This window comes from Poecilia reticulata, linkage group LG16 (genome assembly GCF_000633615.1).
Source record: "Poecilia reticulata strain Guanapo linkage group LG16, Guppy_female_1.0+MT, whole genome shotgun sequence".
Taxonomy (NCBI): Eukaryota; Metazoa; Chordata; class Actinopteri; order Cyprinodontiformes; family Poeciliidae; genus Poecilia; species Poecilia reticulata.
The window spans coordinates 30,400,500-30,417,332 of NC_024346.1; the positions used below are offsets into that span (position 1 = coordinate 30,400,500).

At 38.3% G+C, this 16,833-nt stretch overlaps 1 protein-coding gene across 5 annotated transcripts in view; it reads left to right on the forward strand.

Moving 5' to 3' along the window:
- The window catches only part of LOC103478802 (glutamate receptor, ionotropic, kainate 2), a 561,179-nt gene that overhangs the window by 353,817 nt on the left and 190,529 nt on the right, over positions 1–16,833 (forward strand). For all 5 annotated transcript variants that reach the window (XM_017309433.1, XM_008432852.2, XM_017309432.1 and 2 more), the window contains 2 exons: positions 2,401–2,508; positions 5,310–5,423. In XM_017309433.1, the coding sequence (XP_017164922.1) occupies positions 2,401–2,508; positions 5,310–5,423 (222 nt within the window). The remainder of the gene's footprint in view (positions 1–2,400; positions 2,509–5,309; positions 5,424–16,833) is intronic.

Below are 16,833 nucleotides of genomic sequence, written 5' to 3' on the forward strand. Positions count from 1 at the left end.
AACTTTTATACAAGACACTTAAGTGAATAAGTTAATGCAGGAATTCAGAAGAGCTACAAAAGACAAACAGAATAATCTGTAGTTTCCACTGATTGATTGGTTGATAATATAAAGAAACACTGTTCTACATACTAATTCATTTACTGAAAAAGGAATAGATTGAAGCCAATGCTTATACTTGCCTACTCTATTTAATCCATAAATCTATGGTAAATGATCTGTACTTGGTCTGTACTAGTGCTTTATCAAGTGTAGAGGAACCCAAAAAACTTCACACTACTTTTAATCATTCACCCATTCACACATGCATCCACACACACATTCACACGCTGATGGTGGTAAGGCAATCTGCGCTAGGCAATCTGACAGAGTGAAGGCTGCCATGCACCAGGTAAAGCAGGTGACTGTCTTGCCCAAGGACTCAACAACAGAGGTAGACAGAGTGGGAATCAAACCATCAACCCTCCAAATTTGAGAAAATTTATCTCCAAGTGAAACACATAACATATAGTAGATTAAATACACACAAGTTATAGACTGAAAGCTTTTATTTCTATTAATTATGATTTAGTTTTTACTTGCAGTTAATGCAAACCTGACTTTAAAAATTAGAATACTACACCAGACCAATAAAAAACATCTTTAATACAGAAATGCTGACTAAATGAAGTGTTTTTTATACTTGCTTAAAAATTGTCAAAACAAGACTTGAGGAGGCTGCCCACAATCACAAATGCTCTATGGCCATTACTCATTTTAAGCTACTTTTTCCAAATGAATTAAATCGCCATTTTAAAAACTGTCATGTTGGGTTCTAGTCTCTTTACCCACATACAGAACACAATCAGGAGAACATACAGATAAATAAAGTTTATTCTAATGATGAGATTGTATGATTCTTGTCCTTGTGGATGGCAACCAGGGTCGTCTGTACTCTGAAGAACAGTGAGAGATGGTGAGTTTGAGGTTTGTCGGACAATGGAGCTTCAAGGAAAAAATGGACTGATCTTACTTGATAAGAGCTTCCGCCAGGGGGGAAATTACTGTGGTCTCTGGGGTTATGGTCTCTCTGTAGGGGTATTTGTGATCATCCAGGTTCCAGGAACTATTAATGATTCATCTGCAGAGGCAAATAGGGACTCGGGCAACCAGTGGGTAACAATCCACGGCATCATGAAAGGGAAATCCAGAAAGCCAGGAACTCGGGCTTCACAGGGGTTAAATCCAAGGCGTCACAAGGAAACACCTGAGGGAGAGGCAACAGGAATATATTACTAGAAGTAATGTCAGAAAATTACAGCGCAAGCTCAGAGGGGCACAGAGTACCATAACTGGCAAACACTCAGACGTTGCAGTGCTGGCAGCCTGCTCCTCATATACTCCTAGATGATTAGGTGATAGATCACAGGTGCGTTGATATCAGTCAGCAGGCACGCCCTCGAAGGTGGTGTAGCCTCTTGGCACCATTTAGTGGATGAAAAGGGAAGCAGTAGGCAACAGAAAATCCCCAACAAACAGCCAAACCCCGTCTCCCAACAGAAACTGCATTTTATATTTACACAAGCTTGTTTGTCTGATATTAAAACGAGTTTTTGTCAAACTTTGGAGTTTCAAACAATGAACAAATGAAAACAGAACAAACATGCGAATAAAGTAAATACTATAAAACCATCTAATATGATCCCAAATAAGGAAAATGTAAATATCTAAAATGAGACAGAAAACCATGCAATAGACTGGCAACATGTTCAGGGTAACACCCCTCCGCCCCCCTCGCCCATTGACCACTGGAGATGGGCATCAGCACCCATTTGCGACCCCACTAGGGACAAGCGTGTAAGATAATGAATCAATGGATTTTGAAAAGCAAAAATAATTGTGTTAGGGTAACTTACAGTGAATGGTTTTTTTTAGTACATAATACAAATTTACAATGATCTCCACTGAAGTAAAACATCCTCAGATATGCCACAACACTTCTGTAAATGAAGAGGCATTCAGATACGGAGCGCTGTAGGGTCAGAAAGGTTTTGAGTAGCTCACAGAGGAACTTCCAGATCTGTTGCTGATTCAAACACTGACCCTGAAGTGCATTTCTCCCTGTCTGGAGAAACTGTCATGATTTGCAAAGTCATCTCTGTTATGAGTCACTTTCATGCTACAATGTATTCTATCGTGGCTCTAAATATCTGTAAAGATAGGGTAAATGCTTTCCCACTGTTACAGACTTGGAGTCTGTTTAGACACCCTGAAACAGAAAAAACTGTATGCAAACAGAGAAAAGGAAGATTTCTTGGATGTTTCTTTCAAGGCTGACATCAAACCAATAGCAGAGAGGCAGACTTGATGTTGCTGGGTTGCTGTCTTCTCTGATGATCTGTGTCTTACTCCTGTCTGCAGGCACACTGGGATGGCTTGACTGGAAGAATCTCTTTCAACAGGACCAATGGCCTGAGAACAGACTTCGACCTTGATGTTATTAGTCTGAAAGAAGAAGGTCTTGAGAAGGTTATGTATTTTCTGATTTGTGTGTGTGTAAATCTTCCGTCGTCAAATTAATGAGTTGGACAAAGAAAAAACAGTCAATCTGTGTGCCAGAGTGAGTGTAATTAGTCAATGATCAGTGTGAACAATGTGTGTACGTGACCTGAAGTCAGAAATGTGCTCAGTCTCTACATATAAATTCTAGCTTAAACACATGCTAATCATCTCATCTCACAAAACCTACTAAGCTTTTAGTGACATCAGAGATCATTTGGTCTATTGGTCTTCATACCTCAACAAACGAATCCATTTCTTATGGATTTTGTGTGATACACAAAAGCAAAATAGTGCCTGATTGTGAAATTGGAGGAGGATCATACATGTTTTTTTTCAGAACTGTTACAAATAAAAATATGAATGCATATCTATTTGACCCAATGTACCCCTAAACAGAATAAAATGTGTTTATTGTTAAATAAACTAAAACCCCATCTTTCCTATGTGAAATTAAACCCGTGTCTATGGCACTGTAGAATATTAGATTTATGTTCTCAAACATTTTGTCGCTTTCTGTCCCTTATGTTAACTATGACAGTGTTTCCAGCATAATCTTTGTGTTCAACATTAGCTGCTAAAGAGTTCCAACAGTATGGTAAGATGGAAAGATCCTTGCAAAATCATATTCAAAACTACATTCTCTAATAATCCACTTCTCTAGTGTATCTCTTAAGTTGGGACCTTGAGCTGTGAGGTGTTGCTGGGAAGGAAGGCTCCACAGACCCATTTTTTGGTTAGGTACCAGTGTTTCCTGGCTTATCCTTTCTTCACTGCACCTTTGTATTGTTCTGGCAATTTTGATGACAGACTTATAATGCTCCTTGTTGCCTTGATTTAAGCCTTCAAGCTCTACTTTCATGAGGGATGAAAGTGTATGGCTTATGCAGTGATTTGTAGTTTGTAACAAGTATCAAGGAACAAGTATCTCAAGCTGTTCATGCCTCTGTTGCTGTGGCATTACCAGCTTATTGTTCTCCATGAACACTAAGCATCAAAGTCATGAATAATGACTCTGATGCTCTTTACATGAGAGATCAGAGCAAACTCTACCTGCTGAAGATGCTGGGGTCGTTTGGAGTGCAGGAGGCAGGTGGTGACTTGAGCTACCACTGAGCAGCTCCAACATACAATAAGAAAGCAGTTTGAGCTCATTAAGGCTGATTAACTTCTGCACCTTACTTTATTTCTTTCCTCACCAGGATAAGCTGCCTACTCTTCTGTTTAGACTGGGATAAGCAGATTGGGATAGATTTATATCACACATTTGCATTTAGTTTTCTCTGTTCTGTATGTATAGTAGGCTTATAAAAAACACACCACAGAAGCCTGATCATCATCCATATAATTGTGGCCCGACCCAGTCCAAATTTCAAGTCAGGCTCAGGCTATAGATCTAAACTCCAATATGGCATTTGCTCGACTATATTGTTGTTCTCAGATGGAGAGAAGCATCCTCAGTATAGCACAACTACATTGTTCAGCACTCAGAGATTTATAAGATTATGAACAAGAGAAGAACCAACTAATGTTGCTGATACAAATAATGTTCACTCATGGAACTGCAAGCACTTTCAACTTCATTATTCTCACTGGCGCATTCCTCTCAGCATCTTCTGACCTTTGGTCTATGTAGTGTGTGTTCTGGCACCTCCATGAATAATTTACTCCATTAATAAAAACTCATTCAAAAGCCCTCCAGTCTCATGAAACTTGAATTAAAGGGTTGATTTGCAATTCCAAATACTATCTCAAGCACTCACTCAGATTATCATAGGTGCCTTGAGGAGTGTGCGGCTGCTGAGGGTTGGAGTGTCTGTGGTCCCCTGTAGTGATGCTTAGGATTGAGAAGCCGGATGGAGAGCAGGGGATGGTGTTAAAGAGACCTGCCTTTACAACCTAAAATAAGAGCTGAAACATGAAAAGCCTTGAGGCATAATCTGATTGCTTCTCTGCCATGTACGTTCCTTCCTCCCTTTTTCAGCTCCCACTGGTCAGCACCTCAAAAGGCCATGAGGCAGATCAGAATCTTAGATCAGCTGTAACATTGGTCCCTGTGGGTGTCGAGAAGAAAGCAGCCATGAAAGGGTTGAGGGGTCAGATTACTGTCAACTGTTTCCCCAGGATGCCGTACATATAATCTTTGTGTTGAACCGAAAGGGAAAGATGGTAAAGTTACCAGCACAGTCGTATAATCTGTAAGGCAAACTTACAAAAACTGGAATTAGTTTTATCTTTCATTTTATGCCTATTTTCTAAGTAAGGAAAGAAATAGTTGCATTGAATAAAAATTTACATAAAAGTTTCAGTAAAATTTAAAGGTGCACAATTTTATTTTCCACTGATGGTGAAGTAAAAATACTATAGACACCCAGCATACTATAATCTTGTACGGTATATTTGGGTGTATCTACATACTGCTGTTAGACCTCAATTTTCCCACTGTGGGGACAGTGTTTCTGTTTCTGTACTCTCAACATGTTATTTTTGTATGTTTCTTACACATTTCTAATGTAAAGCACTTTGCTTACCTTTGCGATTTTTGAAATGTGCTATAGAAATAAAGTGGATTGATTATTTTATGCTCGACAGAATGTCACACAAAATATTTTTCTACTTGATTCACTGCCATGTATTTTGGGAAAAAAAACTTTTGAATCTTACGGTTAAAGTGAAAGTCAAGGCGATAAGTTTCAAAATGGGTTACTGATTATTCTTAAGCCTTCCTGAATAAGATACTTCATGCTGGGACAATGTTTTTTTTTTTACAGATTGGTACCTGGGATCCAGCAAGTGGCCTCAATATGACTGACAATCAGAAGGGAAAGACAACTAATGTCTCAGATTCATTGTCCAATCGATCCCTTATTGTCTCCTCCATACTGGTGAATATATTTTTTCCTATTTGTCTTAAACTTTATTTATTTGTATTTGATAACAACAGTCTAGTTCTGTTTATTCTAAAAATGTGTAGGAAAAAAAATTAGACACCCAGCAGATTACATTGGGTTGAGTTTGCAATTATTCATCATACTGAGCATGCATGCAGTAAAAAGAAAGAAAGGAAAAGTTTCATTTTAATAAGAAAAAACCTCCAGCAGAGCCAGTACCTGGCTCAACATAAACGGCCATCTGCCTTGGCCGACTGGGTGTTTGAGAAGGCACAAAAAGACACACAAGCACTGATCCAGGAGTACTTTCTATGTTAAAAGATAAATACATTCATACACTGATATATACATCAGTGGGAAACTGAACGCGGTTTCACAGGAAATTTGACTTCAGTCATTGTCTTTCCAATTGCAAAATGACTACTCTTCTAGTTACAGTCGCTGCCTGCTTTTACAGTAAACACTGGCTGCCTAAGCTGTGTATTCCGGCAGATGGTTGTTGCATTAAATTGTATAATTTTATACATTAAAATTGCTGCAGCAGTAAGCACTAAGTAAGTGAAGTTACTAATAAAAACAAATTTGAATAGTTATGGTGATACTAGTCTCAGTGATCTCTTTGCTTGGAAATGTAAAGATGTTAAGAGTGCAGGCTCCCAGTTGCAGCAATTTTGAAAATTACAATTACAATTTTAATGAACCTGACTCAGAACCTATATTTTTACTCAGTTTTACAGACAAATGCTTCTCAAGAAACAAAATAAATATTATTTAAAACAAAAAACAACATAAAGTCCATCTGACGGAGTTGACAGAGAACTGACAGTGGTGACGAACCAGTGAGTAAAAAGAAAACACTGCACTTCGAAAGACAACTGGGTACAGTTGTCATTCTTGTTGAAATAAATGCTGAAATGTTGTACAGCATACAACATGCCTCTTTTCAGATCATTGATATTTAAAATTTTTTCCTCTTCCACCCTCATAAAACTATACGTTTCTGAAAATAAACAGAAACATATTTAAAAAGAAATACTTGATGCATGTGAAGTAATGCTATGTATGTGAAAATACATTAAAATGTATTAACTGCCCACTTGAGTGAGATTTGTAAACATCACTGAGGAAGAAAATACTCAGGTTAAAAACTGACCGTGTTGAAAAAATGCCAAACTACCTCAATTTATATGATGCTAATCTGAAAGAGGCCATATTGTAGCTTATCAGTTCCTTGAAATCTTTACAATAAACCAAAATTAAGCATTTATTTTACAAAGTTTTATCAGAATTTTGTAAAATCTCAGGTGTGGTGTTGACACAATATGGTTGTGACAAAAAACTTAGGAATAAAATGGGAGAAAAACTAAAGAATAACAAGCTAATCAGAGTTGCCTACCTCTTTTAGCAAAGAAAGAAACAGGAAGTGGTCGTGGGGTCCTCGGAACTTCTGATGCATCCCAATAATGCCTGATTTCTTTACATTCTTATTTTATCTGACTGTATTGACAAAAACTCAATTTCAGTTGAGTTGGAAAGTAAATACAAATTATTTTTAATTAAATGTATTGATATTTGCATGATTATTTATTTGAATATTCATACTTAGTTGCCATAATGTATTACTTTAGTATTAATGTATTACCTTAGAATTCCTTAAATTGTTTTAAACTATTTGTATAAACTATTGAGTTCTTCTCCTTTACAAGGGCTTTTGCAGACACCATCCACCTACTACATAGTTTAAAATAAAAAATATAGTAGCAGAAAATAGATGCAAACATTAAATCAAAGACAATATATAATAAAATCAACTTCAATCCAACATCTCTCATCCTAATCTCTATCACTGCCTTGGAGAACATTTTGTCAGACGGACAACTGAACCACAGGCTCCAGCATGGTCCGTTGGTATGGGATCGGTCCAGGTAGAGGGAGGGGGACCCGGTTCCCAGGATGAGTGGAGGTCCATGGCCAACCTTTAGGATGGCAGAGTGAGTCTTAATCCAAAGCTGTGGTGTTGGCTCTTGGGGAATTTCCTCTTGCTCAGGTGCTCTGCTGCAGCCCCTCAGCTCAGAGGTCTCCTCCGCGTAGATCCAAGGCATCGTTGATCCATCTTTGTGACAGTACAGACCTAACGGAAGGAAAAACCCACTTCTCTTTTGCAGCTGACTTTTAAGCATCCTAGAAATGCTCAAAGGTCACTCTCATGTCACAGTCTTCCTTTATCCTTTACCGTCATTGTTCGTGCTCCGAACGATGATCTCAGATCCACCTTTTCTTTTGAGACATTATGTCATGTCTTCTTGTTCTGGGCCTGTTATGTCTTCTTGCATCTGCAATGAAAAATCGTCGTCACTCACTGCGCTGAATTATTATGCGGACGTGTTGACTTGCATGTTGCATATATGGGACAACACTGTGACCAAAGTCTGCAATATGTGACATTCACATATTGCAGAATGATCCACATTCTGCCAAATGCACAATCTGCTCTGAACGATCCCATTCTTCTGAATAGCTTTTTACTAAGAAGATAGGTCTGGAGCGTCACTGAGAGCCGTTCCTTATTCTTGTAACGCTCTGCATACACTGCATTAGCTACTAATATTTTATTTAATTATCCATCCATCCATTTTCTGTACACCCTTGAGTACACCACTTCCTTCTGATCATATAATCTGCTAATGTTTGCTCTTCATCTGCTTTCTGTAAGTCTGCAGCAAACAGAGTCTATCTATAAGCTCTCGCATGAATTATTTCAAAAACATGCTTTGCTGGAATTATTTCAACCCATTTAGAAAAAGCATCAATCATCATCTAACAGTATTTGTTAATTCAAAAGTTCATAACAAAAAAATTTATGTAAGAATTTTTTAGTAGTTATATAGTATTACCTCACCATTTTCCATTTTCCCCCCTTTTTACACATGGCATTGCCCATGTGTCACAATCACCTTTGCTTCAAATAAAGTCTTTGTGAGGATTAATAGTTAATTCAGGTGAACTCACAGTTTTATTGCTTTTAGAAGATATTTTAGCAAACAAGTCTTTTAATTACAGGTTTACTTTTCATTTATTTTATTTAGCTTTTGTTAAATTCAGCAGCTTTGAACATTTCTATTTTTTTCTCTAAAATAAAAATTACCATCTTTAATTTAAACCAAATCTCAAATCCTCTAATTCAAGATTTTTCTTTTTGAATTTATTGACTATCAATCAAATCTAGAATAAAATGTTTTAGACTGAAATCTAGAAAATGTTGTTTTTACTCACAATCATCAGTTTTTAGTAGCCATCTACATCTCCCAGGTTGCTTAAAGTCTCAGACTTTCACTTAACCTCGCATTTCAGACAAGTTAACAATTTAAGTTTTTTATATTGTTAATTAAATGGTCAATAATTTCATCCGTTACTCAATTTTGTAGTAAAATTTCTCTCTTCTCATAATAATTTTCATTCATCCCAATATAAAATACACAAACACAAAACCAATTTCAATCAATTTGTAGATTATTTATAGAATTCAACTCTAAATTAAATGTTTCAGTTAGATGCAAAGAAATACTTCATAATATTTCAACACTGCAATATCAATTATTTTCACTTAGAGATGTTTAATTTAGTTCCAAACTAGTATTTATTTTAAATGAAATAAAACATTTGCAAATCATTATTAGCTTTCAATCTGTAATGATTTTTAGTTGGTGTAATTTAGCCGTATCACGCTATAAGTTTTTTTTTCTTAACTTTTAGTCATTACAGTTTTTTCCTTCACAGTTTCCAACCTAATGCTCGTGGGCCCTAAGAGGATCACTGGCCCTACCTAAAAACCTTCAAAATGTTCTTTTCTAGATAGATAATTCCTATATGCAAGCAAGATTAGTGAGTACATTCTCTATCACAGCGGTGTGTGTATAACTTATCTCGCATTTCTCCTTTCTGTCTCACTTCTCGCTTCCCCCTCCTGCTGCTGGCGTCGCTGCAGCTGGTCCTCCCTCCGTCTCTCCTCCAGCTCCCTGTCAGTCCAACTGGCTCTTGTGTTGGATTATTTATAAGTTGTCCAGACCGTCCCGTAGTCCACCAATGAAACAAGCGGCAGCAGTTCAGTTTGCTTTCTTTTTCTTTAAAGCACATTATTTTCCTTCTCTACGCTGATGCCAAAGAGTAAACCAGCGAGGGTTGTAAAAGTTCAGTTGCAGCCAAACACGGAGATATAGTTCCAGTCCTAACGTCCAACAGGACTCCATACAGTAGTTCTGCTGCATGGCAGTTCCCGGATGTCCAGGGATTAGGATCAGCGGACATTTTAGTGCTTTCAGTGCCCAGTTGGTAGAAATCGTTGTGTCCTTTTTCACTTCTTTATCAACTGTCATTGGCTGGTGAAGAAGGAGGGACGTCATCTGATCGGCAGGAGAGGTCTGAGCTGAGGTCAGAGGTCAGACGCACCGCAGCGAGGCTCAGACAGAGGAAAAGGAAAGAAGCAAATAAGAGTCAATTAGGTTTTTGTTTGTTTGTTTGTCTTTCTGTGTTTTTTTTCTCTTTTTACACAAACATTTTCCATATAACTTTTCTTTCTTTTCATTGTAGTTTTTTAGCCGCTTATTACCCAACATTTTTAAAGAGTCATAAATCATTTCTTTATTCAAACACATATAAACATGAAACATGTTAAAAGCTGTAGTCTCTTTTATCCTGTACAATATTAACCTTTAAAATGTAGAATGGAAGTTTATGTTAACTTTGTCGGAGTCACGTCTCACCAGAGAACAATGGATTTCTCTAAATTTGTTGATCTCAGTGCTGCAGACTGAAGTCAGCGGTCAGCCCTCCTCTCAAGGCCTAAGAGAGACATGAGGCTAGATAATGTCCAGGTCGGTACCTTACTCTGACCGCTGACCCCTCCATATAGACAGCCAAAGGATCATTTCACCAAGTTTTGTTATAATCTCATTACGACACAATACATTGTTCTCTGAGGAGAATTTTATTATTTAATTTTATTTTCCAGCTTTTCCTCCTTCAGGAAAGTCATAATTCAACTTAGCATGTAAAAAGGTTGTTCCATGTTTTTATTTCAGTGAGACCTCTTGCTACTGGTTTTTCTTTAAATGTGTAGGAATGCTAAAAACAAAACAAAAACAAAACCACCCATTATGTTAGTAACCTGTAATTCTAGCTTGAAAATTTTTGTATTATGTGCTCTCTCAGAGAACGTGCCATAGGTCATCGCTCAGTGCCTTCTGAAGAACAGGCTTCGACTTGGAGCCTAGCTTCCAAGCGGTTCTTCACTTTGGATTCTAATTCCAAAGACAGAGTTTTACTCTCAAAGAGAGAAGCACCATTCACTCCTTCATGCACACACATCAACAAACAGAGTTTTAGCAGAGCGACATCTTACAAGGATTCTCAGACCTCAGAGTTTTAGCAGAGCGACGTCTTACAAGGGAACTCAAACCTCTAAAATAGCCATTTTAAAATTCACCTACGTTTCTGTAGTTTTTAGGTTGTCCAGTTGGATCTCGTCAATCCGCCGTTGGCAGACAAAGTCGGACCTACGTCGCCGGCCCAGCAAAGAATTTTGCTTCCTGGGTCTTTCTTTCCAGGTCCAAATGACTTCTGGCCATGCATGGATTCAGCGTGTCTTCCTCTGCCTGACACCGGTCGGTATGAGAGATCCCGGGTTTCGGCACCAAAAAATGATAGGTGTTTTTCTTTCGAACCTTCATTAAAAAAACCACATACAATGTATATGAATTTTATGACCAAGCTTTTGCAAAAAGGAGAAGACTCAGCAAACTGCTCCTCCATGCCGTTCACTGAGCGTTCTAAAGACCTTTGGTTACAGCTCGTCTTTTATTATCAAGCAGAAAGAGGGAGGATATGTAAGAAGAACAGCAGAGACAATATATTACTGCACACAGGCAGTTTCTAAGGTAGGGAGTATTCTGGTTGATAAGAAGGCACCTGTGGAAACGTAATTTGAGGTCTGGGAAACACACAGTTAACTGTTTCACATGAAGACAAACAGGCAGACGGGGCCTGCAGGTCAGTTTATACACACAGAAGAAAGAGAACACTTTAAATTGAAAATCAGAATAATCTTTAGATTTAACTATTGTTGAACATTAGACTGAATATGAACTAAAGTAATAACAAAATAATACCAAAAAATCTCTAACAATTGTCATAAGTTTCTTCTCATAGTGCTATTTCAAAACGAGTCAATTTACATCCACCTGAATCTAATAATAGCCAGTTCATTTGTTGAATACGATGGATATGACTTTCAATAAAACATAATCAGATCATCTTTAGTGAAATGAGCAGTATGATTTGTGCACATTCATTTCAGTGCTGCAGCCTCAGTTATGCTATGCTATGTGAAAATTAGACCTTTAAAAATAAAAAAATGTGTTTGTGGTTGCAGGGTTCAAAATGAGATATCTGAATAATAAATCTGCAACTTAAAATATTTCTCAGTTTGATCTTCTAAACACAATAAGCAAACTGAATGCAGCATTTTTTAAGGTTTGTTTAGGGAAAATTAAATTGAGATAGCATTTCTTTAAATCAGCTTTACAAAGCTAGAACAGCTCTCAGCCATAACACACTTGCTCCAAAGATGTCATTATTTTTAAGCCTTTCCTCTTGAAAAATCTCCCAGTGCTCTGCTTGTACTGCCCTTTCTTTGCATAGCACTTTCTAGAAATGTTGCTCTCTGATTCAATTGAAGTAGAGTACCTCAAAGCACTTCTCTTCCCAAATTGCCAATTCACTTCACCACTGTGGGGATTCCAATTTAGTAGAAGACTCGGGCAAGGGTAAATTAACTGACTGATTGTTCAATAAGATTTTGTGCTTTATGGCTCTGCCTCCTGTTGAGCAATTTATCAGAGACACCAAGTGTTTTTCTTTCCAGTGATTTCAAAATCAAGAAGGTGCTACTCAGCTTAGAGCAGGGGTCCCCAAACTTTTTCCTGTGAGGGCCCCATAACGTTTCCCTTCTCTGGTGGGGGGCCGGAGTCAGTTTGTAACAGAAAAAGTGTGACGATTGCAGGAGTGCCTAAATGTAAAAATGCATTGTTTTTCAGAAAGCACAATCAAATAACCCTCTCTGGGTTCTTCGCAGAAAAAAAATCCAGGAAATAACACTATTTATGAAATAAATACCATATTTTCCGGACTATAAGCCACAGATATCTCTGAGGCTCCAGGTTTTCCACAACGATGCAGCAGCAGAGGGGGGCGGACACCCAAAATTTGAGTAATAACAGGTCAATTGAATATCACATGTATTATGGTTGAAAAAGAAAAGTTGCCAAGTTTAGATTTAACTGAACTGATTACGGTAGTTTCTGAACGGTAACTGTAACAGTAAAAGTGCTGGTCCTTCGTGTTGCTACTAGCAAGTCCTAAATAAAAATCTTCTTCTTCTTTAGATTTCAACGGCAGCTTGCATCCATTATTTCCGTTATTGTTGCACTACTGCCATATACTGGATCCTAATATCTATACCTCAAATTCTCAATGATCCCAGTATTTTTTAAAAAAATGAAAAATCTTCTTTTCCCCCTCAATGCTATTTAACTGATCAACAACATTCTCAAATTTCAATTCCTTATTAAAACCTAATTCTGTTTTAATGGCCGCTTTCTTCTTTTATTTCCAATTWTGACTTCCAATGATTCACTTCCTGCTAAAGAGCCCCCTAGTGGTTGAAGAAAAATCCACATATAAGCCGCACTGGGCTATAAGCTGCATGGTTCAAAGCTTAGGAAAAAAGTAGCGGCTTATAGTCCGGAAAATACGGTAAAATAAAAAAAATCTAAATGCTCTCTGGTATTGTTCAGGGGGCCGGACCAAATGTGGAGGCGGGCCGAATCCGGCCCGCGGGCCGTAGTTTGGGGACCACTGGCTTAGAGTATTTAAAAATCCTTCTGACTTGAAAAGCTCTTTATTTAATTGTTCGTTCAGAATTATTTGCTTAGATGTTTCAATGGTTGTATTTTTCAACTAGTTTCCATCTGATTTCCTTCTGTTCTAAAGATATGTAATTTTCATTGTTGGAAATTTTTTAATAAGTATCTGCCAACTACTACTTATGCAGTGATAATCACCACTGTTTACAATAAGATTATTTATTTATACAGTTTAAAAGTCAAATACATATTTTCATTTTATTCTATTTTTTGTGTGCAGTGACTCATAAATTATTTCCCACATCAGAGAACATTCATAGTTGAAACCAGAAGTTTTAGGTAAATTATGATTATTGATTTTTTTTTTTTTTGCTAAATGCCAGAATGAGTGTGTGAGAGAGAGATTTTAATAGTTCATTTATTTTTCAATAAATAATCAACATAGTATCACACACTATATAAAAGGAAAAAACAACAACAAAACATACTCCACACAATACATTACATTAACACCCTTCCAAAAATAAGTTCTCCTTCTACCACACTACAAATTACTTCCCCATAACTCCAAGTGTGACAAAAAGTTTCTAAATCTAAAACTGATTTATAAAAAATTTAATTCAAGCAATAGCCTAGACTTCTCCAGTTTAACAAATAAAGAAAGTGTCAATATTCAACTCTTCCTCCACCTCTTTCTGCTAACAGGCCATTTTAGCCTGTCTTAGCAAAAAGTTTATCAGCTGACATTTACTCTCTTTGGCGTGTGAATTTAAAACCACAAATAAATCAGTTTAGTAAAAACTTTGCCATATCTGTTGAAAATAATTCTCAAAAGCACAAAAAGAGCTGACAGACGAACACAGTCAGAAAAACAATGAAACACTGTTTCTCTGTTCACAAAATGGGCATCTTTCTCCTGCAGCAGGATTAATAAGAGAAACAAATGAGTTAACTACAATACCATGAAGGATTCTCCACTGTAAATCTGCATGTGTTTTCATGAGAGGAGGCTTATACAACGATTTCCATTCAGGCTTGATTTCAGGTGTTAGGGAGAGATGAGTTCTCCACAGTGTGTAACTGCGTCCATTCAGTTTGTTTTGATTAAGAGTTTTTACAATAAGTCTATAGATCATTTTCCCAGAAGCTCCTTCTAGGGAAATTCCTTTACTGTCCACCAAATCCAGTAAAGGACCAGAGCAGTTCTTGATCCCAGGAAAAAGTCTGATGGATGGAAACGGGTTCATGTGATTTGGTAATGTGACCAGCAGGTGAAGATCTTTTTTTTAAAGTGACAAGATGCACCCGAACACAGATTTATCAGTGCACAATATTTTATTAAACAATTCTTTAAAACATTTCATTTTAAAAACAAGTCTTCAGGTCCCTGAAACAAAAGGAATACAAAAGGAAAAAGGACAGACAAGTTCAATTATTCCAAACATGCAAAAGAAATTAGTAAAACAAAAAGAAACCATGCAACGCAAAAGAAAATAAGAAATCAAACAAAAAGAAAACAAATTAGTACTACAATAACACAACAAAATGGTAAAAGAAAATACTTCAAACAATGGAACAAATTGTTGTCGTCATTAAGTTCCAAATGCCCTTCTATGGGGCCAGAGGAGTAGCGCCCCGCCCACACAGCCTGCCCAATCCGCAACTGGTTTAGTTGAGAGCGGCCCAAACAAACAACGGGAAGACAAGACAAGACAGCAGAGCGTCCAAAGCGCTGCAGCTCCAAACACAATCAGTTGCCCGGGGTGGAAACACAGCCTAACCCTGGAGGAAGCGGGTCAGCAGGTGAGGACCAGATGGAAGCCGCACGCCATCAGAGCAACACCGCAGAAATGCACGACAGGTGTAGCACCCAAAAACCAACCATGATCCCAGCCACGGATAGCAAAACTGCCACTTACGATCGCAGACAAGTCGACCAAACCCACAAGCCGACATGTAGCCACCGACCGTAGCAACAGTGGGAGAAACAAAGATGCATGCACCTCGCAGCTGTCTACCCAACTATAAAGGCGTTCACCCCGCCCACCAATCAACGGTGCCCGGTGCACAGAGTGGGGGAGGGTGGAACAGCATCCCACCACAGTAACACAGTACCTTCATAATAATCAGTTAAAAGGGAATGTTGATGTTCACTTAACTTGTGTTTCCAGTAGCTCAAAAGCTGACCAACAACTCTAACAGATTTTATTCCCAATCAAGCAGCGAGTTCCACAGGATCATCCAGTCAAGGTCCAGTCATCTCTACCACCCTCCCAAGGCAATACACTTTTGCAGTGTGGAGCAGTCTCGACCAGGTTGTTGTTTCCCAAACAGGACAATCCAACAAACTCCTGAACAGAACCGGTTCCTGGAGCAGCCAGTGCAGAGACTCGGCCTGCTGCGGCCTCTCCTTCCTCAGCAAAGTTCACACAGAGAAAACACTCTTATAAAAACCTGGAAGAAGAGAAGAGTTCAGTTTGCTGGAGTCCATCAAAAAAAGAGGCAAATCCAGACCCATGCCACCAAATCTCAGAAGAATGCAGCATGATATTCTCCTCTACACCAGATCTGCAGGTCCCATGAACAGTCTCTGAATGAACTGAAAACGAAAAGCAGCACCTCTGCTGGCCAAATGGACCAGGCCTTGTCCACCTTCTTCTCTCGGCAGAAAGAGAATACTTTGAGGAATCCAATAAAGTTTATCCCCCCCCAAAAAATCCACCAGAACCCTTTGAGCATTTGATAAAAGAGAAACTGTGGGATCAACACACATCAACCGGTGCCACATGGCGGAAGAAACTAAATTATTAATAACCAGAACTCGTCCTCTATATCAGTGTTTTTCAACCACTGTTCCGCGGCACACTGGTGTGCCGTGAGTGATCGTCAGGTGTGCCGTGGAAATTATTCAATTTCATCTACGGTACCGTAGTTTCTGGACTATAAGATGCTACTTTTTTCTAAGCTTTGAACCATGCGGATTGTAGCCCGGTGTAGCTTTTCTGTGGATTTTTCTTCAACCACCAGGGGGCTCTCTAGCAGGAAGTGAATTATCAGAAGTCAAAATTGTAAATCAAAAGAAGAACGTGCTAATTTTCATTTAGAACAAGCACATGCTAGCAGCAGTCACGACGAAGAAATGTTTTGAAACTCAKATGCAGCTTTTAAGTTGAGGGCTGTCGATCTGGCACTACAGGAGGGAAATAGAGCCGCTGCACTTAAGCTCGGTGTGAACAAAACCATGGTTCGGCTTTCAAGACGGAGTGCTGCGTCCTTACAGCAGATTTATTAGGACGCAGCACTTTGCTGCCCTCTGCTGGGTCCTTGTGGAAAACCGAGAGCAGCTTCCATCCCCCCCCAAAAAAAATTAAGGTGCTAGTATGGTGCGCTCTATAGTCCGAAAAATACGGTAATTGGTTTTAAAAGATTTTTTGAAAATGAATTATCTGCAAATAATACCATCTTTGAGTGTCTGCTGTAGCAGT